Source organism: Phoxinus phoxinus, assembly GCF_949152265.1.
Source record: "Phoxinus phoxinus genome assembly, chromosome: 6".
Classification (NCBI taxonomy): domain Eukaryota; kingdom Metazoa; phylum Chordata; class Actinopteri; order Cypriniformes; family Leuciscidae; genus Phoxinus; species Phoxinus phoxinus.
The window spans coordinates 3,641,834-3,663,131 of record NC_136881.1 but is presented as its reverse complement, the minus strand read 5'-3'; the positions used below and the strand labels follow the sequence as shown (position 1 = coordinate 3,663,131).

The window sequence follows — 21,298 nt, the reverse complement described above, 5'->3', positions numbered from 1 at the left end:
CGCATATAATAAATGACTTGCGTCTCAGTGCATGCAGACAAAATTAATACCAATAAATGCATTTCGGAGGAAGACTCCTGTTGTTTGGAAATTTCAGATGCTTTGCAAAAAGATCAGTCCGCTGGTTAGTCCAATCATGCCGTCCCATTGCACAAAGGCACGTGATTTTTTTAATGGCATCGAGGAATTAATTTGGTAAATGTGTTTCCATCGTAGTTTATGCTTCTTATCGAATAAAAAATTAATCCGACTCGAGCGAGCGCATTCGTTTTTTATGTACATTTTTTTAAATTTTTGCACATCTTAGTTTCCATCCAGCAGTTTTTTATGCAATATCTCACAATGCACGTATATTTATATATATATATAAATAAAAAAATGTGGATGGAAACATAGCCACTGTCACATGATCCTTCAGAAATCATTCTGATTTGCTGCTCAAGAAACATTATTTATTATAAAATCACAATAATTTACAATTATAAAATTACCCGCACTGTAGTCCCATGAGAACAACGTTATGCCACCACTTCTTCCAAAAACTCACACTGGTAGTTATTGTTACTTCAGTAAAGGAACAGTGGATTATTTTTAAGCAGAGTATCATGTTTTCTGGAATCACACGTTAATTACGATTATTATTTTTAAACCACCAGTCGATAATACACAATTAGCTCAGTTGTATATACTCTTTTTGGTTGGGTATCATAACCAACCTCGTGTATTGAGCCAACAGTGTGTTTTGTGTTCGCCTATGACCTAATATCGCTAAAACAATTACCATGGAAGGTGTCATTGAAACACAACAATCTGCGACGCGACCCAGGGGAAGGTGCGTGTGAAGGTGACCGTCCTACCTTCCGTTTGTGTGGCTGTTCCAGCACTGCTCCTCATCTGGGTCAGTCACGGTGTCCTCGGCACAGATGCTGTCTGGCAGCGACGACCAGAATCTCTTCGACTCCCTTAGCTTTTCCTTAATGTCGATCACCTGGAATCACGCACAGAGAATCAGTTTAGCATATGCAACAGCACAAACACAACAGGGGAATGAAGATTTATGCACATTTTGAACTGTGTGATGGATTGGGTTGGGATTATTATAAAGGGGGGAAGATGAGGCCAACGATTTGCATGGAAATCTCATTCTGGCTTCACTTTTTCAGTATCGACACTGCTAGATAATTCATTGGGGAGCAGGTGCAAGTCTAATCCTCGCTAAGCTGTGCTGGTATTTTCTGTACCAACCAGAAGGACGGATTTGTTTTTAAACTGGCCGAACGGGATCGCTGGAATCTCTTCTCAACCTGGAATACTTCTCACAGTGAGAGGTTTATAAATTGGACATATTTTCAGGCATAATGCCAAGATTTATCTGTGGAAATTGCTCATAAATGTCCAGGCCATTGTTAGACGCGTCACTGGTTGTCTGTTTCACTCATAACATGCCTTATTAAATGGTTGCTGGTCTTCAACTCTCTAGAAATGCACAATATTTCTACTATTTATTAGCTAGCAAGTGCTTGTTAAGGCAAGCATCACTATTCCTATTACTTATAACTGGGTTATCAATTTCAACAACCTAATTCTAATTATTCATCTTATTTTTAACGTAATAGAGTTAAAAAGCAAGTTATTTTAAAAGTCCATAAGCTACTTTATAAGTCAGCAAACCGGTATTTGTTATCACATTATTTTATAGTTGTATTCATAAACACTCTGGTTTGTAGCTAACTTTTTACAGTTTACTCTACTTTTCTTCTAGTTATTTACCTGCTAATGAATATCTCTTGCACATTCAAAGAAAATAGTTCATGCCCGAATTGCAAAATATGGTGGAAACAACGGCCGTTTCACTTTGTAGAGTTTTCAGTGCCTCGTTTCTGCAAGTTGCACCAGTTGGTGGCGACAGTGATTTAGTGATTCATTCATTCCAACAATTTGTTAAAAAAATGTCTGTCTTTATTAGCATGCCATTGATTCACTCAACCGATTCGTTCAAAACACTGATTCATTCAGGAACAAAACAGACGCTGTGTCCGAAATCGTATATGCTAAAGTAGGTACTACATTTGGTTTGAAACTTAATTTGCAACCATTAACAAAGTAAAACAATAAAATGTACAAAGAAGTACATTCTATATAGAATGAATATGTGTAGTATGAATACAATTTGGACATATTACATCCGCCATGTTGTCATTGTCATGTGACCTACGGCGTAAGTTGGGTTCCTAAACCTCTATTCACAAATCATCTCCCGTGGCCTCATGGGATAGTGAAGTGTCCATCGAATGCACACTTCAGAAATAGTAGGCCATCCAGGTACTCTTGCCTACTGTTTTATGAATACTATGAATTTGGAAATACTACTTGGCTCACATACCTTTTTTTTTGCATACAATATAGGCATATTCATTTATTCATTTTTTAGTACACACTTTTGGATAAAAGTGTCTGCTAAATTTGTTTTATAAATGTATTCGGACGCAGCGAGAGTGACTGACTGAAGCATTCACTTTCCTGACTAGTTAAAAAAAAAAACTGATTCGTTTTGTGACAAAACTGTCTGTCTTTAGTGAGTCATTGAATCATTCATTCAATCGATTTGTTAAAAAATGCTGAATCATTCAGGAAGGAAATAGATACCGTCCATGGTGTAGCAAAATAAGCAACTTAATTAGCAATATTGTGTCAAAATTAATTTTAACTTTATTGAACTTTTATTGAACTGCTGTATATAAACACTTTTTTGTGTGATATTGCTTGAATAATAGTGTTTCGCAGACTTCTTCAAATCATGTGGCTTTTTTTTTTGAAGACTGCTGTTTCTTTAATCAGCAATTAGACTGATTTTTCCCAGATAGACCATAAAACATAACTGTGTTATCAATTCCAACAACCACCTAATTCTAATTATCCATCTTATGTTTAACATAATACAATAAATACAATAATATTGCCTTGCAAGATCTCCCTAGAACCTCATAGTAACACCCTGGCATCATGGCGCAGGTTTTTCACAGAAAAGAACCACACACCTGATACATTCTGTGTAGCTAAACCTAGCGAACTCTATCAAAGACGAACATATCCATTTAAAAGATTCCAATTTAGAGTTTAATACACTTCTGCTTTATATAAAGTGTTCATTCTAGGTCAAAGAATGGGCTTCATTCATCCAAAGGTGTATTCTATTATTTATCTATCTCTACTATCTCTACTCATACTGCCTTTTGTGCAAGAGATATTAGCTCATGCCGAGACATTACAGAATCGTCGATAAAATCTTGCCTTCTAGTACATCATCAGATCAGAGCCCAGAGCTTCAGACGTGTGCAGATTGATTTTATTAATGAAGTGCACCGCACTCCAGAAAGCAAACAGACTGATGCTTATCAGTGCAGGGTTCTGACTGCAGGAGGAGATCTGATGGCAGATATCTGCCACTGTTTTGTCATGACATTTTAACTCTTTCCCCGCCAGCATTTTTTGTTGTTGTCGAAAATAAAAAAATTCGCAAAATAAATACAAACATTCATAAAAACTTTATTCATTTTTTTTTTTTATTAAAACTTTTGAATAAGTTTTAAAAAAACACAACATTTTGAACAAAAAGCTGAGAAAATTGTGTTTTTGTCAATGAAAAAACAGAATTCAGAATGATGATCAAAACACAGGTGGAGTAGATCGAGTCCATCAAAACCCCCAAAGCTTCACAGTCTTAGTACTCACCCTGGGTTGACATTTCATACAGTAACATTAGGCAGTTTCGATTTATATGTTGTTGAATGTTTGAGGATCGCATTTTTCATGTGCGTAAGCAATGCTTTTATCGCTTGTTTCTGCTTATTTTCGTCTGTGTTTTGATCCGGAGGTTCTCTACTCTTTCAGAAGATACGTAATAGTATAACTCTACCCCCTACCCATGACCCATGAATTTTGCTAATAATTGCAAATTGCAAGTAAAACATTGAATTAAACATGAGATAAACATTGCGACTTTAAAAAAAAAATCATCCGTTAAACTTGCATAAATTGTTCTTAAAAAATATAAAGTCAATTCCCAAGTGTTTTTATGATTCATTTGCACAGAAAGTTGTTCTGCTTGTATTTCATGACATTCACTGAACTCTCTGAGCCGTAGAACTCTCTATTCTTAGATATTTTTACTGGAAAACAAGATATAAATACTGGCTAAGAAAAGGATTTTACTTCATTGCAGAGCATGAGGAATTTTCTGATAATAGACATGCATGTATACCAGAGCCCTTGAAGAATCATTATGCAATTAGCCACGAATATATCACGCAAAGTGACATTAATTCTTGTTGGCACAGGAAACCTGTACACATCCTGTATGTGTCATCATGCGAGTATATTAGGTTTCTGACATATAATAATGATATAATGGGATTAAAAGGTGGCGGATGTCACATTCTGCAGAAATAAGCTGTGTTAAATGATGCTGAGGTTATCTGCGGAGTCAACAGCAACAGCCAGAGGCACGACATTAAAGAATGTTTATTGACGGCATGTCAGAGTTTGAGGCCGCTTTGCCCTTTTTGAAGTGCTAATCCGTGAGCACGGGCTGCAGAGATCTGGAGCGCTTTCACACCGAGCGTTTGGTTAGCATTCAGAAGCTGTTAGCCTGGATGCTGATATTAACACCTTAACATGGATGCTTTAGGAGGGTGCCGAGATAAACAACAACAGCCAAACCGACAGCGAAGGTGAATGAGGCGTATATGGAGATATATATTGCGTTAGATCCGGTACATGTGGGATTAGATCAACTTTATGTAACAAACAAACTGTCGATCAGTTTCTCCTTACAAATGACTGCCCATGGGAACCAATCAAAGTCACAAAAAAGGATTCTACTTCTCACAAATAAAACAAAAACAAATTATGCTTTAAAAACAAATTCCACTGGACATTGGAATGTCTTGTTTCTTTGCTAAATCTTCACTCATGTCTAACCCATTTTCACAGAGAATTATAAACATTTATTCACTTTTAATTACTATAATCACATTCTTTACTGTGGTAAAGTAGAACAACGCTGTAGGACCTTTTTACTTGCACGTCAAATTCTGTTCAACACAGTTTGTGCTTGTTAGACTTGGTAAGGAACATCAAGATTATTTGCATAGCGTATTTCACAAATGCAAGTAATTTAGTTTCAGATGCTTTGGAACATCGTGTGAAGACATGAAGATATTAGACAAGAGATGGTCTGTCCTACTCGTGTGTGTGTCCCACATCCCTCGCAAATACATCAACACACATTTAGCATTTATCTTACACAGAAGCTTCTAATCACACTTTATATTAGGTCTCCTAACTACTATGACACAAAAGCTTGTGTTTTAACACTAAAAGTATTTATTTGCATTTGTTTATGGTCAGACTTTATATTAGGTCTCCTAACTACTACGTACTTACATTTAAAAAAATGAGTGCAATGTACTTATTGTGTTCATATTGTATTTCAAAACACTTGTGCTGCTATTGAGATGGATACGGGTGAGGTAAGGGACAGGTTTGGTGGGATGGGTAGGTCTTTAGGACAATAAAATTAAATATATAATTACAAAAATAAGCACACAATAAGTGCATTGTATCAAATTACAGCACATACAGTATAGACAGTGTGAGCACAAACACAGCATTTTGACAAACATTTGTACATCAACTACTGCATAATTGCATACATTTACACACACTTTTCTTTCCAGCAAGACCACTAGATGCTGCTGCACCTCTGAGAGAGAGAGAGAGAGAGAGAGAGAGAGAGAGTGTGAGAGAGAGAGAGAGAGAGAGAGAGAGAGAGAGAAAGAGAGAGAGAGAGAGAGAGAGAGAGAGAGAGAGAGAGAGAGAGAGAGAGAGAGAGAGAGAGACTCCCCAGACAGTAGAGAGCGTGCCAAGCGCGCATATAAATAAATAAGCCAACTCATGTTTCAAAGGTGTATTAAAATACATGCTGTGTATTAAGAGAAGCCTTATGTTAGCGGTAAGTGAGTGGGCTGTTTATTGGGCAAGCGTTGCGGATCGCCTAACCGTTCGGACACACAGATCATTAGCACACAGGCCTGCCAGAAGCCAAGAGTTAAGGGTAGGAGTTGTTATTCGCTTGGGTCCCATTGCTCAACACGAGTCCGAGCTCGACAACAGCCAGACAGCAGAGTCCGAGCGCTGGCCATCATTCCCTACATGTGCCACGGCTCGACACCTGGGCTATCAGCACATCTACAGCTCCTCAATGCCATGATGTTCTGGGTTACAGTATTAGAGCGCTTTAAAGGACTAGTGCAAAGTCCAAACTGAAAAATAGTCATCATCTGTCAGTCACCCACATGTCATTCCAAACCCGTATGCTTTCATTCCCTATGTGGAAAATATAAAGTCATGCATGTTTGGGGTAATTCGAGGGTGGGAACATTTTATTTGCAGTCAACTGAATGAAACGGAGGAAAGCTGGTGTATTATTCATCCGTAGCACTCATTTAGAAAGCATCAGGGCACTTTCTGTAACAGCGTCTCAGTCTAGACAACAACAGCCGAGATGTCATTGTGCTTCCCGAGGAAAAGCATCGAGATTTTAATGCGAATGTGTCGGAGTAATTACTGCGCCAGTTCAAAAATACTCCAAAGTATTTCAGTATCTAGTCAGTGCAGAGAAAAACCTCATTAAATGATTTAGTTTTTATGTATATAGTCTGATTCATTTAAGTCAAAATGAGCTAGTTAGGTCGAGTTACACAAATCATCTCAAAGTATCCAGTCTCCAATAATTATGATAAAACAAAATAATACATTCATTAATAAACCACAAGAGCATGAACATTACAGTGATACCTTTTACCGTGATAAACAAAGCAGAATGATCTAATGAAGCAGAATAATCATTCTAATGATCAGCCTCTGATGGATTATTGCTTTTATACAATGGGGACACTACTAACATGATAAAATACAGCACTGTCAATAAATAAATAGTTGTATTATAAACAATACAAAAACTATGGATTGTGAAAAATGAACAGTGACAATATTTGGTGCATAAAATATAATTTAACAGCCTTATATTTGTTAGTGATTATAGTTACATTTTATTTGACTGACGGACAGACGGACGGACGGATAGACAGACAGACAGACAGACAGACAGACAGACAGACAGACAGACAGACAGACAGACAGACAGATAGATAGACAGACAGACAGATAGATAGATAGATAGATAGATAGACAGACAGATAGATAGATAGATAGATAGATAGATAGATAGATAGATAGATAGATAGATAGATAGATAGATAGATAGACAGAGAGACAGACAGACAGACAGACAGACAGATAGATAGATAGATAGATAGATAGATAGATAGATAGATAGATAGATAGATAGATAGATAGATAGATAGATAGATAGATAGATAGATAGATAGATAGATAGATAGATAGATAGATAGATAGATAGATAGATAGATATTCCGTTTAAAATGATTATTTTAAAGCTTGGTCTGTATCACTGGAGTTGGTGTGTTTGCTATTTTCTGAGCAGGTCTCATCAGAATAGGGCTTCAGAACTGTCTGTTTTATATCAAATGGATATAAATGTGCCTGTAACAGCATAGCGGTGGAGTTCAGCCTCTGGACTCCTTTTCACTTAAAATAGGAGGAAAAGTTTGGTGGGTACAATCCATCATTGTGGTGTTAAATGTGCTCGGCACCATTTAGACCTGATAGTTCTGTTGCTCACAGGGGAATACAAGCAGGACCCATCATTGCTGGCCAGGTCTACATGCGACTTTCAACCTTCAAAATTCCCCCGCAACTGCCCTCTATTAGAAACTTTAGGAGATGACATGTCCCAATTTATAATGATTTTATTCCCAGTTGAGTTTTTTTATTTTTATATGCTACGAGGTCCTTGCCTACGTAATGATATGTTGAGAATTGCATGACTAGAATAACAGAAATATTCATTATAGAGAAGATTGCAAAGGGCATGCAATAATCATAGCAAACAAAAGATCCTTTTGAAATGATTGGTATGTTGAAGGATTGTTCACACTGCAGTGTGCAGATGATTTCGGTGCAATAAAATGCACAAGATATTTCATGATGTTATTGCCATTGTGACAGATTCAGTATGGTTTTACTTTTCTCTTTTGCTATGCATGCTAAGGCACATCAGCACAAGTCAAATCAAAATGGTCCCTATTTAGTTTCATAATACAAGTTCTGGTTCTAATTGTGCATGATTCATTGGTGCAGATTATGTATATATAAAATATATATATACTGTATATATATAAATGTCCATAAAGCAAGAATTAAACTGTAATATGTCGCTATAGCTCTAACAGCATGGCACTAGCAACACCGAAGTCTTTGGATTGATTGATGAGGGAATGCAAGAACTGATGAAATTACTACTTTGAATGCAATGTATAAAAGCTTCTGCTAAAGGCATACATAAATGTAAAATGCCTTGAATTCTTTATTTGTCTCACACTGTCAAATAGTTTTTTTCTTGTTTAAAGCATGAATCTAATACAATTTAGTGAGGTTTAACAATTGTCTTGCTTCAAAGAAGTTTATGTATTTTTTATTAAAAACAAGACAAAATACTGAATACAGGATTTTTTTTTTTTTTTTTTTTGCACTGCACATAGCTAAAGTGAGCTAAAACATCCCATCCAACATTTTTACTAATTTAATATCCCATTTCATTTAAAGTAAAAATGAAACGGAAATTACGTTAGTTTTCTTGTGTCGTATATCTGAGTGAAACGGCTTCTGGAACAATAACAAATGTGGGCGGGGCTTGATTTAGTCCAGTGGGAATTGATTGGATGGTCGTGGTTTGCTATTGGTGGATCTCGTGTGAGTGACAGGTTTGCCCGCCCTCATCATCAGAGAAGAGAAGAGATGCTGCAAGAGGGAGGGGAAGTGATTTTGATTAAAGATGCATGAATTATACATATAAAAAAGTATAGTGATGAGCACAGATAAATAATTTACAATAAATAAAATAATTGTCGATTTTGGTGACTTTCAAAAACATCACAATGCACAAGTAGAATGGGATGCGAACAGTATTTTGCGTTGACTCGAGAGTTGACCCGAACTAAGCATGTACAACAGAGTTAAATGGCATCACTCAAAGCACTGCCGACTTCTGTAACAGTGGAAAGAAAGTTTCCAGCCTCGTCTCTTGTGTCTACAGCTCACCCTTCCCCGCCGCCCCAGATCTTGAAGTGATGTCAAATGCCAGTTGAACCAGTCATGCAAGCCACTCGCTCTCGGCTCTGCATACCAAATGCGCGCTCGCTGCTTCATATGGGGCCGGCTTTGTGACCCTTCTTAACGTCTGATCAAATGGCAGGCGAGGCTAGTCCCCTGAAGCATTCCCTGTGAAGTTCGGGGCCCACCACGGCCCCTCAGAACAGTGTTAGCAGTGTGAAGATCTGAGCCTCGTATAGGTCAGAGCTCCTCATTAGGACTATTTGTTCTCGCACTCCTTTCTCCCTACGGGAAGGAGCGCAGTCGTGTTAATACACTCCTCTCATGCTGCTATAGATTAGAAGTGTGGAGTGGATTTGGCTAATTGGACGGGGGATTACTCAGCGTGATGTTTCACTGTTTGTGTTTTTCGCAGTGAGGAACACGTCCCCTGGCATTCTGTATACAAACAGCATGCGATTCGGTCCGAGATGATATTCGACAGATAAAAACCTGCGCTATGATATCTGCTCATCAGAAATCAGCTGGACTCCAACTGAGCGCGTTTGAATGCGGGTACTTGACATGTCATGCGGTGCGACAATGCTAAACTTCAAATATAACTATTTAAACTGCATTCCAGTCCTTTTAGTCTTAACTGATTAAATGCATTTTCTTTATCATTTGTCACACAGCAAAACCATTTTATGTTAACTTGTGAAAGCAAAAAGTTAATTAAAAATGATGAACCAATCATGTAATCTAAAAACGTGTGACTGACAATTATAAACTGACAATTCAATATTAAGGCCTTTACCTGACTTTTTTATACTATCTGCTTAATAATATTTGTAATATTATGGGTACAAAAATAACCTTTTATGGGTCCTTACTCGTTGTGCTTAAATCTGCAAAATCTAAAGGTAAACACTTGCTGGGAAAAGTTTGACACTTTTTTAATTAAATGAACACTTATTTAGCAAGGATGCATTGATCAAAAATGACTGTGAAGACATGTATAATGTTACACTATATTTATATTTTAAATAAATTTTGTTCTTTTTGAACTTTCTTTTCATCAAAGAATCCTAAAAAAAAAATGTATCACAGTTTCCACAAACATATAAAGCAGCACAACTATTTTCAACATTGATAATAATCATAAATGTTTCTTGAGCAGTAAATTAGCATATTAAAATGATTTCTGAAGGATCATGTGACACTGAAAATTCAGCTTTGCATTACAGGAATACATTGCATTTGTAAATATTTTAGGATAGGAAACTAGGAAATTATTTAACTAATTTGGTTAAATAAATGTGAGCCTAAGATATTTTTAAAAACATTGCCATTTCATTAAACAAACATTTTTACAAACCCCAAACTTTCAGGATCAAATCAACATGACTTTTATATATTTATTTGAGCTTCTGCTGTTTAGAATGAAAATGCCTGATGTGTGTGTCAAGTTTCATGCTAAGAGCTTTAAAAACATCCAAAAATATTGTTAAAGTTTCATGTGTTGCCATAGCAACAGTATTTAGATATCAGGAATCCTTTCACAGGTCTACATCTGCTGTGTTTTGACATTATACTGATGAAGTTTGTGACTAAGCAAATAAGGTAAACATAAGAGGGAGATTTCAAAGCATTTTTGAAAAGTGACACACTTCCTGCTGCCAGTGCGTGGCACTATGACTTGGTCATGTGATCGGTCTCCTACAGTGAACACACAGCTGAAGTTTCATCAAAATCAATCAACGTATGCAGAAGTTATAACACACTTCCTGTTCCCTTTTCTGGCACTCTTTATGATTGTATGGACAAACTCCCTTTAATGAACACAGCAGCCGTTGGACGTCCCGATTAAGAGCATGAATTAGCAAGTTGCCATCACCATGTCAAAGTTCCTGTATAAACACATGCATGTATCCAGACGAGACAGTCGTCACATTGCACTGTCTAGCGTCAGTGAACCGACTGACACCGCTAAGGGACGACGCTTTTTACAGCCCATCTTCTTGACGTTCCTGCCAAGAGCTGAAAGCCGACCCCAACAGGATGAGCTGGAGTGATGTAGTCTGTTTCGTTTTAGTGCCTGTCACTGCGGACGCTCGTATATCAGCGCAGAGCTTTAACGTTTAGCTCAACATTTTAATTACAGCCACTTTCACGAGCAGAACAGTAACAGTTAAGCATGTGAGAAGAGGAAACAACTGACAACAACACTATCTGGCTTTCTTTTTACAGCTTTCAACATTGCTGATCACAACTGGTAATTGATACACTACCGAAGTAGACTGGCCTCTTGAGACACATTTAAATTCATTTAGATCCTGACTTCCAAGTGGAAAAGTATTTATTTTTGATCAGCTAATAATAACAACTGATGTGCACAACTCATTTTACAAAATATGGCATTATTGGATCGATCATAAACGATTCGATAATTTTGAACAAATCTTTGATATGACTCAAAGTTCATTTTGTGTCGGATGCACGTGCACATTTTTTTAAATTTTTTCAGAATATCAAAGTTCACGCAAGCAGATGAGTTTAGATTTAATTTAATTCTTTGCAAATGAACCACATGATTTGGATAAAGATTTGTTCATTTTGCTGAACGAGATTCAAAGGTCCAAGTCAGTAAAACGATCCGTTCTTCCCATCACTATGTGACTAAAAGTCATATAGTGCTTGTATGTAGACACATTTTCTCACAGTAAATGTTCAAATGTTAATGCATTCATGACATTTTAACTCTCTCTGAGATTTTGCATAATCAAATTCACCCCCTACAGCACTTCTGCTAAAATGTATTAATGCAAATGTTAAATGTTAAAGAATAAACAATCTCACTGGTCACTAATTGACTAGTTGCTCATCCCTAACACGAGTTCTTATACTCAAAATGTGATTTGACTTTAGATTTTGCCTGTAGGGTATATTATCAAAATGCATTGAGTTGATGTTCACTATAATTATGATGCTTAACTGTACATTTCCAACAAGTCATTTGAACCATGCTGGCAATTTGGTTGGGTATTGTGAGCATATTAACATGAACACCACAAAAATCCCTTAAAATAAGCACGAGAACAATAGAGGATCTATTACGAGAAGTCCAGAAAGAAGAAATATTTAATATGTTCAAATCTCTTGCCCTGAATACCAAGACTCTCATTATAAAAAAGTATGTTCAGTTTGGTCCAGATTTGAATTTTGAGCTCCCCTTTATGCTTTTCTTCATTAAATAAACTTGTATGTGGTTCCACTCTGGAGCACGGAAATGATAGATTGATGTTTTGTTATTAGTAAAGTAGAAAACTGTTATAGTTTCCTCTCCCAAACTCAAGCTACATTACAAACTATTCTAAACACTGCGGCACAAACGCAGACAAAGAACAACTGGGTCCTTTCATTAGTGTCCTCAGACATTTTAACAATGAAATTACACATAAATGTGTTCCTCTCGCATTTAAATCCATACACTATTGTTCAAACGTTAGGGGTCGGTAAGATTTGTAAATGTTTTTGAAAAAAGTTTCTTCTGATCATCAAGGCTTCATTAATTTGATCAAAAATACAGTACAACTTGTGAAATATTATTACAATTTAAAATGACTGTTTTCTATTTTAATATTTTAAAATGTAATTTATTCCTGTGATCAAAGCTGAATTTTCAGCATCATTACTCCAGTCTTCAGTGTCACATGATCCTTCAGAAATCATTACAAGAAACATTTCTGATTATTATCATTGTTGAAAATATTTGTACTGCTTCATTTATTTTTTCAGGATTCTTTGATGAATCAAAAGAACCGCATTTGAAATAGAAATCTTTTGAAAAATGTAAAAGTTTTTACTGTCACGTATGATCAATTTGATGAAAAAATAAATCTGACCCATACTGACCTTTGGCTTTGACTAGTAGTGCAAATCTATAATGTCATAATTTGTCACACTCTGGTCAAATCACAAAGCCTTTTTTGAAAAAGAATGACTTGCAGTTTGTGCAAATCGCTGTAAATCCCCTTTTTAGACAATCCATGAAGAGATAAGTTATCTTCATATGAAATCGACAGACACATTCTCTAGTTATATGTTCTGTTTAAATCTGTACGGCTTCCTCCTCTACATGCTTTGCATTCCTACTATTTTTTTTTTTTCTTCACTTGCAATGCTGCTCATGGAAAACACGTAGTTGCATTTTTTTGCACATAAAGGGTTTTCTGGATATGAATATATAGTCGGAGTTTGGCTGAGGAAATCTCCAGCATCAATGGAAAGGTTAAGCGTGCTGAGGTTTCACTGTCTGCTGAGCTTTGAGCTGGGCTGTTTGTGTCAAAGAAGAGGCTTTGGGTAAAAGGTTGTCTGTCTGAAAATTTCTCAACTATGAACATGCCGATAAGCCAGCGAGGAAAGTTCCAGATAAAGCATTCCCCCATGTAGCTGGCCTCAGAAAGCCAGTTTATCTATGCACCGTGGCTATGAATATAATGTGGTTATGGGTTAGTTAGAGTCTATAGACATATCCATTTCTGTGATAAATGCACAACGTATCCTGTGTATTAGATCAGAGCAGTGATCCATCAACCCGCATGTCAGCAATTCATACAGGAACCGGTAGTACGTTCAATATGAAAGCGCTGAATTCTCTCCTGAACAAGTGTGGATGACATAGCGGGAGTGTTAGCTTCAGCGTATCAAAATAAAGACACTTTCAGGAACTTCCCAAAGGTTCTGCGTGCACATGAGAAAAGCGAGCATGGTTGTGAGCTATTTATTATACATGCTCCTGGAACAGAGGGGTCAGGCTCCCATGATGCCAGTGCAATGATGCCTCATCTTCTGCCTGAGCAAAGCCATCACATGCTCACGTGAAGCATTTCCCGTCGTCTCGTTTCTGAGTGTGACGAAGCATGATCCTCTGCATGATGCTCAACGGATTGGGGATGAAACTGGGAACACCTGCTTTTTGATCACTTGCTCGAGCATCTGATTTCTGAGACTAAAGAACACAAGATGTTGCATGCACAGCTCCTTTCATTTAGATATTGCTTATCAAAGTGCCAGATGGTCTACAGAAAGGTTCCCGCTTGACCTGTGGGACTTTTCTGTAAAATATGATCAGATGTTTTTCTTACTTCATTAGCATTATATATCTATATAACTCTCGAGTATTACCAAGGCTTATTTTTCCTTGCCAATTTATAATATAACTTTTTTTACATCTCAAATGGAAACATCATAATCACAGCCTAACTGATCTGTCAGGTATATATTAAACTGACAGTTCAGTTTGGCTGTGATTACGATATACGTGTATATATATATATATCATTTGCTAATGGGATTTTTTAAATGGTTACTGATTAATGATCATTTTTCACATGACAAGGGCATCCTAGGTCGTTCAAAAAGGTAGGCAATATATTTTTATGATGTCTTCAAGACATCTAATATTGGCCAAATTATAAGGCAGCATCCCATAATTCTCAGCGACTGCAATCCCATAAAATTACCTAAAGATAATAGTTCACCCAAAACAGCACTGGAACACAAAAAGAGATATTATGAAGACTTATTTTAAGGTCAGTGGGGTCAAATAATGTTTAGGACAATTTTATCCACATAATAAATGAGGTTCGATTTCAGTTAGTAAGTTAATTATCCTGCATTTCATATGCCTGCCCACTGACAGTCAGATCGGCAGAGGGTTATCAACAGAACCGTAATCGTAAGGGTACGTTTATCACTGAAAACTGAACCGTACTATATCTACTCTTTAAACAGCATTATGGTAAAAATGGAAAACTATGGCAACAGATTTCTTGCCTGTACGCAACAGTGTTTCGCTTCGGACAGAACTGACAGAACGGCTTCCTTAAAGGTGCCCTAGAATGTGAAATTGAATTTAACTTGCCATAGTTAAATAACAATAGTTTAGTACATGGACATGACATACAGTGAGTTTCAAACACCATTGTTTTCTCCTTCTTGTTTAAATCTCGTTTTTGAAAAACACCCCTGAAAAACGGGCGAATCTCCACATAACACCTACTGTGACGTAACCGATGGGATCATTAATATGTACGCCTCCAAAATTTGCATAAGCCAAGCGCTTTCAGAGATACGGTGCTACACAGAACTGCGCTGCGCAGGTGAAGCACACACGCACACAGACACACACACACACACACACGCACGCACGAACGAACGCACATACACACACACACGCACACACGTGACTGTTAAGTTCGTACTGAAAATAATGAATAAACTTACCACTCCGAAACGTTCATTTGCATTCTACAAACAACCGCTTGTTCCTCAAACTCTGCATCGTCGTCTGAAACCGGCTCAAACATATACGGTTGTACACCGAGTCTCTCCATTTGCACGTCGGACCTGTTTGCTGTGACTCTCTGAGCTCTTGTAATGAGCCCGCAGTGAAAGAGCCAATCAGAGCAGAACTCCTCATTACTATTCATGACCCTTCCAAATAAGGTAAAAACAGACCATTTCATTCTAGGGCCAATTTATAGGGTTGGAAATTGACCTGTAAAACCTTTTCTGGACATTTTAAATGGCTTTTTAAGCCACATTCCCTCTATGTAGATATCAGGGACATAATTAAAATATTATTTCAACACATTCTAGGGCACCTTTAAATTTTTCCCTCCGTTTGGCCTAAAACTGAGTTTGTGTTCATCCAGTTTGAAATGTTGACTATAAACATGGAGGTTTTTCAGATTTTCATCACGGTGTTCTCTTCATATTTATGCTTCTTTGCAGTCTTTATCCGCTGCCTTTAACGCACTGGATCCTTCACTGGAAACCGAAAGTAACTCACTCCGACTAAACGTTTACTCATTGAATTCTTGCACCGGGAACAAAACAAGTCAACGCTATTATGACTAAAAGTTTGCTAAGAAGCATTTCCTACTAAAGCAAGGCGGTATTTGACTGAGTGAGTTTATCCATAGCAGACTGGTGGGAGTGGCCTTGGATGGAAACATGCCCAGTGCATTATGGGTGTTGTAGTTTTCATACAGATGGTACTCAACCAGAATGCCTATTACCGCCGCGACAGGCACCGCGGCAAAACTACCGCGGTAAAAATAATCCAGTCGCATTTCAAAGTCATTCGCGAAATGACCGCCAGATGGCGCAGAGGGACATTGTGCAAAACAGCAGCTATTGCCGTATTTTGAAATGTAAGCGGGGTTAATGTCAATTGACAGATGAAATAGGCTACTGTAGAACATTGTTTAGGACAGAAAAATAGAATCATAATTTAAAAATAGAGACGAGAACAATAGGCTATAGCCTTTATTTCATATTGAAGCCTAGACGTCGGTGGGCGACATAAGCTTATTGCCCGTTGGGAGCAGCGTGATAATATAATAATAATAACAAAAATAACGAACAAAAATAAATTAGGTGCAAAGAAGCTGATTATTTGTTTACTACTCTATTGAGGAATAAGACGAATGATGAGCGCTTGCTGCGCTTCTCTGGAACAGATTGGATAAACCGGGCATTTCTAAATAAGTAAATGCATGGCCGAATGGTAGAACTTGCGTATCGATCATTTGGATGACACAGGTTCGAATCCCGAACAAACATAGACTAATGGACATTTTATTTTAGACTATTAGTGCATGTCATAGCCTGTTATTAATGCAGACAATCAAACAAACAAAACATTTTTTTATACATTGCCTTTTTTTTTGGGTTCCTATAAAGAGTTTGTAAAACATGTTTTTTTAAGCAAGGTGCGATTTGCCAGGGGGACGGGGATTTCCTTCTGGTCTAAACATCCCTGCTTCTGCTGAATTATTTTAATCCCCCCTCCCTCCACAGTAATCAATGCTATAAATTACTTCACCAATAGACCATTTAAAATATGTAAAGATATGCAACAGGCACGTTTAAACGACAAACAATAAAATCAGAACCAGTTTCAGTTCATGGTTCCAGTGCCTTAATGCATGCACGGATTTCAAAATGTCACAAAGCATTTTGAGATTATTTTGAATGAAATATTGAAGTTTTTAATTAAGTATTTTGGCACACCACACCGAGTGGCGCTATCCATTGTTCTAAAGTCGGGTTTTATTCTGGCATGTTGAATTAGTGTTCGGCAGATGCGGCTGCGCGTTCATTTGGATTTATTTTTCTCATAACAGACAGCTAAAATAACTTAGGCCAGTTAGGCTACTCCGTAGTTTTTTAGTCATACAGATCAGAGTAGAGTAGCCTACATCGTTCAAAACTGTAAACTTTTATTCATATTCAAACTTGTATTCAAAAGTGTATCTGTCGTCTCTGGGAACTGCGCGTCACAAAAATGAACCGAAAGCCACTTTCCTCCGCTCAGTCACGATTAGAAATCGGCTATGTCTAAAGCCTTTAAATGTTTAAATATATAATAAATGTTATCTGATTAGGTAATCCATGAAACCGAGAGGTGCAGAGGATCTACTCAAACTATTATGTGAGCGCTTCAATGATGAACGGACAAGGGTGAAAATCTCGCTATAATTAAATAGGCCTAGTCTAGGCTAAATCACCCTGAATTAAATTGTAAAAATAGATCAGATAATTTATTTGTCGAAATGTTGCGATATTGTTTCATTTAAGTTCATAATTATTATATAAATGTTATTTAGTTTAGCAGCAGCAAGCACTGTGGTTCGAGATTTATATATAAAAAAATAATAATAGCTAATTCACAAATCGCGCACCCTGGTTGTAATCCAAAGATCCCCGTGGAATTTAACATTGAGTTGAACATTGAATTCATGACAACAAATGAACATGCGTTTGTATTTAGGTTTGCTTGGAAAAAGCTGGCCCAAACCGAGGTAGTGTTTTATTTCTTCAATTATTGAAATAATTAAATGTTTATTAATAAACTTTTATGACAGAAATATTAGCCTACATAGCCTAAATAATTTAATTATTTCATTATCAACACTTTACTAGCCTAATGCTAATGTCTAGTGTGAATTCCGACTTCTCTTTGTTTTAAGTCGGTTTCAAACTCAGATAGCCTGTGGGGGGTTGGGGGTTCAGGAGGTGTTAAATGTTCCGTCTTTCATATGGAGAGTGAGCCTGATGACCAGGCAAAATAGGCTACTTTTAAAGATAAATCTCTCGATGTGTCCAAATGTAGGCCCTTAAATTATAAATATTGTAGTTTTATATATTGTATTTAAAGAGGTTTCACACACACTTTCAGTTGAAGTGTTCAATCCATTTGTTTCAACTGGTTTTGTAGAATTTTAACACGTTTGAGTAGTGTGTGTGTCAACAATCTGGCATTAGGCTATCTAAACATGAACTATCGACGAAACGCGTTCTTGCCAACTAAACGAATGCAAGTGAGCAGCAGATACAGAGCGCTTTTATTCGCGATCCACCTCGTTTTATTGTACGGTGAATTCAACCAGGCATTCTGTTTGAAGCAAGACTCAATCATTTGTTAAAACATTTTTTTTCGTGATTTGTATGGATGACACACAGCGACATCAGTAGCCTATTATCAGCTGTATAATGGGGTTTTACCCTGAAATCTTGTTTAATGTCGAGAGAGACCCCGGCGCGCGCAGTGCAGGGAGACTAAATAAACTAAAATAAAAGAGATCCAGCGCGAGAGAAGCAAAGGAAATCTTAATTTATGTAGCTTTGAACTATTTTCGTTTTGTAGACTAGCCTACTGTTTTAATTGTTTATTTAGCTGCAATTTCTTTGGCAATACAGATTTAAAATGTCGCAAGAATAAGATTCTGTTTCTTACTTAATAAACTCTAACTCGATGCAACCCTGTTTTAAATAAATAAACTGCCCCCGACACTTTATTTAAACCTTGAAATGTCCAGGATCTGTTTTTAAAAATTTCTTCCTTTGCTATGGCGGGAATCAATTGTCAGTCATCTCAATTTCGTGGATGATTCACAAAACAATAATTTAGCAGATTAAAGATAGCTTCATCATTTTCATTTTCTGACGCGATCAGCTGATAATCTTCCTTCATCAGTTTTGTCGTCTGTGCAGCGGCTCTACTGGAATCTAGCAAATGTATGTTGTAATGTGCCATTGATAATTAAACAAAACGCTTGACTTCAATAAACAGTTAGGCCTACCTAAGCATCAAGAATGGTAAAACATTTAACGCTGTCAGCCAAAGCTAGTGAGATTCGATCTCGCATTGCTTGAAACTCCGTGATGCTCGTACTGTTGCGTTATCCACTGCGCTATCATCGGTCCGCTGAAGTCCTTGCTCTTGCAAAGCCTCATTGATGTAGCCTAATATTTTTCTATTGCAATGTTTTGTTGAAATGTTTTCATTATTTATTAAATGTATTAGGCCTACATTTAATTTCAGTCTTGTGATTATGAATTCATTTAACTACATGTTTAACTTGAATTGATCTGTTTTACCACATTTCAAACACTCTCAATGAGCCGCGGCGCGGCGGCACATTAGGCAATAGAGAGAATAAACTGACACTTTTCAAAGTCTGCGATTGTAGCGCCACTTAGCGGTCAAAGGCAGCAAATACACCCCCGCAATTTTACCGCCGCGGGAACGGCGGCGGTAAAAGTCTCATTCTGGTTGAGTACCATCTGTACCTATTCAGCAAAAGGGAAGAAAACTGACTTTTTTTTCGTGTTTTCTCTAGGTAGCACCAATTTAAAAAAATGTCCAGCCTTTCTACTGTATAGGCAGCCATGTTTTAACGAAAGCCCATTTGTCCAGTGCTGAAGTACCCATTTAATGTGCAATATCCCTTGTAAGATGATATTCCATGATGGATTCAATCCTGTTAAAATTTTCCACATGATCCAAGTCATTATTCTGTGTTAATGAAAAAATAAGAAAATCATTATCATTTTGTCCCTTGTGAATATTTTAGGGTGAAATAATTTATAAGAGAATGTTTTTTATAACATAAGCACAGATGGGAGAGCGTACATAGTATCTGTCTGCACTGTCCTTTGTCTGAGGGACTTTGTGGCACAGATGGCACATTCTCACAGTATTTGTTTTGTCACCCTCTTTATCTGACATTTAGAATAGCGATGCTTATTGCCTGGAACATCTTGAATTGCTGTAGCCCAGCTAAATATTTAATGGCATCTCTGTATTTGTTTGTTTTCATCTTCCCAAGTGCAATTTAAGTTGTCATAAAGACAGATCTAGATTCAGAATTTTGTCATTCTGAAAAAATAAGTGTCGTTTGTGTCCCTCATAAATCTGTCTGTCCATCCATCCATCCATCCATCCATCCATCCATCCATCCATCCATCCATCCATCCATCCATCCATCCATCCATCCATCCATCCATCCATCCATCCATCCATCCATCCATCCATCCATCCATCCATCCATCCATCCATCCATCCATCCATCTATCTATCTATCTATCTATCTATCTATCTATCTATCTATCTATCTATCTATCTATCTAACTATCTATCTGTCATTTTTCACAATCCATAGTTTTTGTATTGTTTGATGAAGATGAAGTCATGATGACACCAGTGCTGGTGATAATGGCATTGTTCACTGAAAAAACTCAGCAATGCCTCATTAGCAATTCTTAAAAAAAAAAAATTGGTATCCTCCGCTCTTATTAACGGAGCCATTTGCAGATTATCCATTTAGTTTGGCACTCTAAAAGCTTGCATTACTTACAGCAATCACAGTCTCCCAATCAATACTGTGCAAATAGCCATTTAAGGCCTATCAGGACATCTCACTTTATGAAAGGCTTTTTGTGTTTTCACTGGAAGAGCTCTTGGTTGACTTTAGCGAGAGTGCTGGACTAAAATGGCTATTTTTTTCATGTTACATTCTCGGCCTTTCATTCGTCTGTCAAAACAAACCACATGTACGTCTATAACAGCTCCACCCATGTCCACTGACAGCGGCTTTGCATGCAGTTTTAGCTTAACCAAACAATGTTAAATCGCTGGAATGATATGTGTATATAATGTGTTTTCACTGTAATTCTCCACTTGTGAATTCACTTCTCTTCCATGTTGTAT

The 21,298-nt window shown here is 37.1% G+C and overlaps 1 protein-coding gene across 2 annotated transcripts in view; it reads right to left on the bottom strand.

Moving 5' to 3' along the window:
* The window catches only part of gpc6a (glypican 6a), a 200,212-nt gene that overhangs the window by 9,009 nt on the left and 169,905 nt on the right, over positions 1–21,298 (bottom strand). For both annotated transcript variants that reach the window (XM_079615037.1, XM_079615036.1), the window contains one exon: positions 858–988. In XM_079615037.1, coding sequence (XP_079471163.1) covers positions 858–988 — 131 coding nt within the window. The remainder of the gene's footprint in view (positions 1–857; positions 989–21,298) is intronic.